This window comes from Antrostomus carolinensis, unplaced genomic scaffold (genome assembly GCF_000700745.2).
Source record: "Antrostomus carolinensis isolate BGI_N321 unplaced genomic scaffold, ASM70074v2 scaffold44910, whole genome shotgun sequence".
Lineage (NCBI taxonomy): Eukaryota > Metazoa > Chordata > Aves > Caprimulgiformes > Caprimulgidae > Antrostomus > Antrostomus carolinensis.
The window spans coordinates 1-2,113 of NW_010287208.1; the positions used below are offsets into that span (position 1 = coordinate 1).

Sequence of the window (2,113 nt, forward strand, 5' to 3'; positions counted from 1 at the left end):
AGGTGACACAGTACCCAGTCTCATGGGGATGGATGAGGACCCCCTTGCTGTCCCCCACCTCTGACCTATCCCATGGGGAACTGCTCTCCCACTGTGCTGGTGTCCCTGGGTGTGACGGGGGGGTGCCTCCCTGCCTCCCCCATGGTGACACCTCCATCTTTCTGTCCCAAGAGGATGTCTTCATCCAGCAGACACAGGACACCAAGAACCCTGTTATCTATGCCGTGTTCTCCGCTTCGGGGTGAGTGCTGACCCTCCCGCTACGGGGTGGCAGAGAGGGGGTCCCCAGCTGGGTGAGGGTCCCATGGCAGGCAGCGCCATGCTGGAGGGTGGCAGCAGGTCCTTCCTCCCAGGTCGGTCTTCAAGGGCTCTGCTGTCTGTGTCTACTCCATGGCCGACATCCGCATGGTTTTCAACGGGCCCTTCGCACACAAGGAGGGACCCAACTACCAGTGGATGCCCTACACAGGCAAAATGCCCTACCCCCGGCCAGGCACTGTAAGTACCCCCTGATGACACACGGGGAGCTGCGCCAGCGCCTGCTGGGTAGCTGACACCCTCAGACCCGTGCCCGGGTACTGGGTCACCAAGCGCAGGTGATGTTTGTGCCACAGTGCCCTGGGGGGACCTTCACCCCATCCATGAAGTCAACCAAGGACTACCCCGATGAAGTGATCAACTTCATGCGCGCGCACCCGCTGATGTACCACGCCGTCTACCCCACCCACCGCCAGCCTCTGGTGGTCCGCACCAACGTCAACTACCGCTTCACCACCGTGGCCGTCGACCAGGTGGACGCGGCAGACGGGCGCTATGAGGTGCTTTTCCTGGGCACAGGTACCCACGCCGCGCACCGCGGGGAATGCAGCATGCTCCGGCGCGGCCCCGGAGGGCATGGGCACCACCAGGGCTGGCCAGAGCACGGTGCCCACCGTCATGCTGGAGTGGGTCAAGGGGCTGAGACCCCCCCTGAGATCCCTGCATCTCCCTGGGGCTCCAGCCTGGTCCTTCCCCTGCCCTCGTGCTCATCCCATGGACCCCACCATCCATCCTGGTCCTTCCCCATGCCCAGTTCCCATCCCCAGGGCCAGCAATCCAGCATGATTCCTTCCATCCTAGAGATGCCACCACCCAGCCTGGTCCTCTCCCTGTCCCGGTGCCCATCCCAGGGGCCCCACCATCCAGTTTCATCCTTTCCTGACCCTGGTGCCCATCTTACAGGCTCTGTGATCCAGCCTTGTGCTTCCTGTTGCCCATCCTATGCCTGCCATCATCCACCCTCCAGCTTCCCCTGCCCAATTGCCCATCCAAGAGGCAGCAGCATCCCACCCTGTCCTTCCCTGGCCCCAGTGCCCATCCTGGGGACACCATCACTCAACCTGGTGCTTCCCCTGCTCTAATGTGCATCCCAAAGTCCCCATGATCCATCCTGGTCCTTCCCCTGCCCTGGTGCCCATCGCTGGCTGCTGTCCCCACCTTGCCCTGGGTGGTGGCAGTCCCTAGCCACAGGTGGTATGACCTTAGCCAGTACGCTGCACCCCAGGCACAGCCACCTGCTGCAGTGGGAGAGAGATGGGGATGGGCTTTGGGGGGGCCCTTCCTCCCCCCAACCCCAGTAGGGACCCCCTTCTCAGGAGGGGAGGGCACGGGTTCCCAGGGGTGGCACTGAGCGTCTTGTCACCATGATGTCTTGCAGATCGGGGCACTGTGCAGAAGGTCATTGTGCTCCCCCGGGATGACATGGAGACAGAGGAGCTCATGCTGGAGGAGATCGAGGGATGGGCTTTGGGGGGGCCCTTCCTCCCCCCAACCCCAGTAGGGACCCCCTTCTCAGGAGGGGAGGGCACGGGTACCCAGGGGTGGCACTGAGCGTCTTGTCACCATGATGTCTTGCAGATCGGGGCACTGTGCAGAAGGTCATTGTGCTCCCCCGGGATGACATGGAGACAGAGGAGCTCATGCTGGAGGAGATCGAGGTGTTCAAGGTAAGGGTTGTCCTGTCCTCCACCTTCTGCTGAGAGTCCTCGATCCAGCCAGCCAGCCCCTTGGGACACCAACCACCCCTTGACTGGCTCTGGAGACACCCCAAGCATTTCTCCTCTTGCCTGCTGTA

General features: G+C 62.8%; 1 protein-coding gene across 1 annotated transcript; it reads left to right on the forward strand.

Moving 5' to 3' along the window:
• Window positions 1-171: 171 nt before the first annotated feature.
• LOC104520173 (semaphorin-3F) lies at window positions 172-2,018 on the forward strand (the record flags this gene model as incomplete). Its single annotated transcript, XM_010162224.2, has 4 exons — window positions 172-241; window positions 354-498; window positions 615-837; window positions 1,897-2,018. Coding segments are annotated over 4 exons (560 nt in total), but the record flags the coding sequence as incomplete, so codon positions are not given.
• Between the last annotated feature and the right edge of the window lie 95 nt (window positions 2,019-2,113).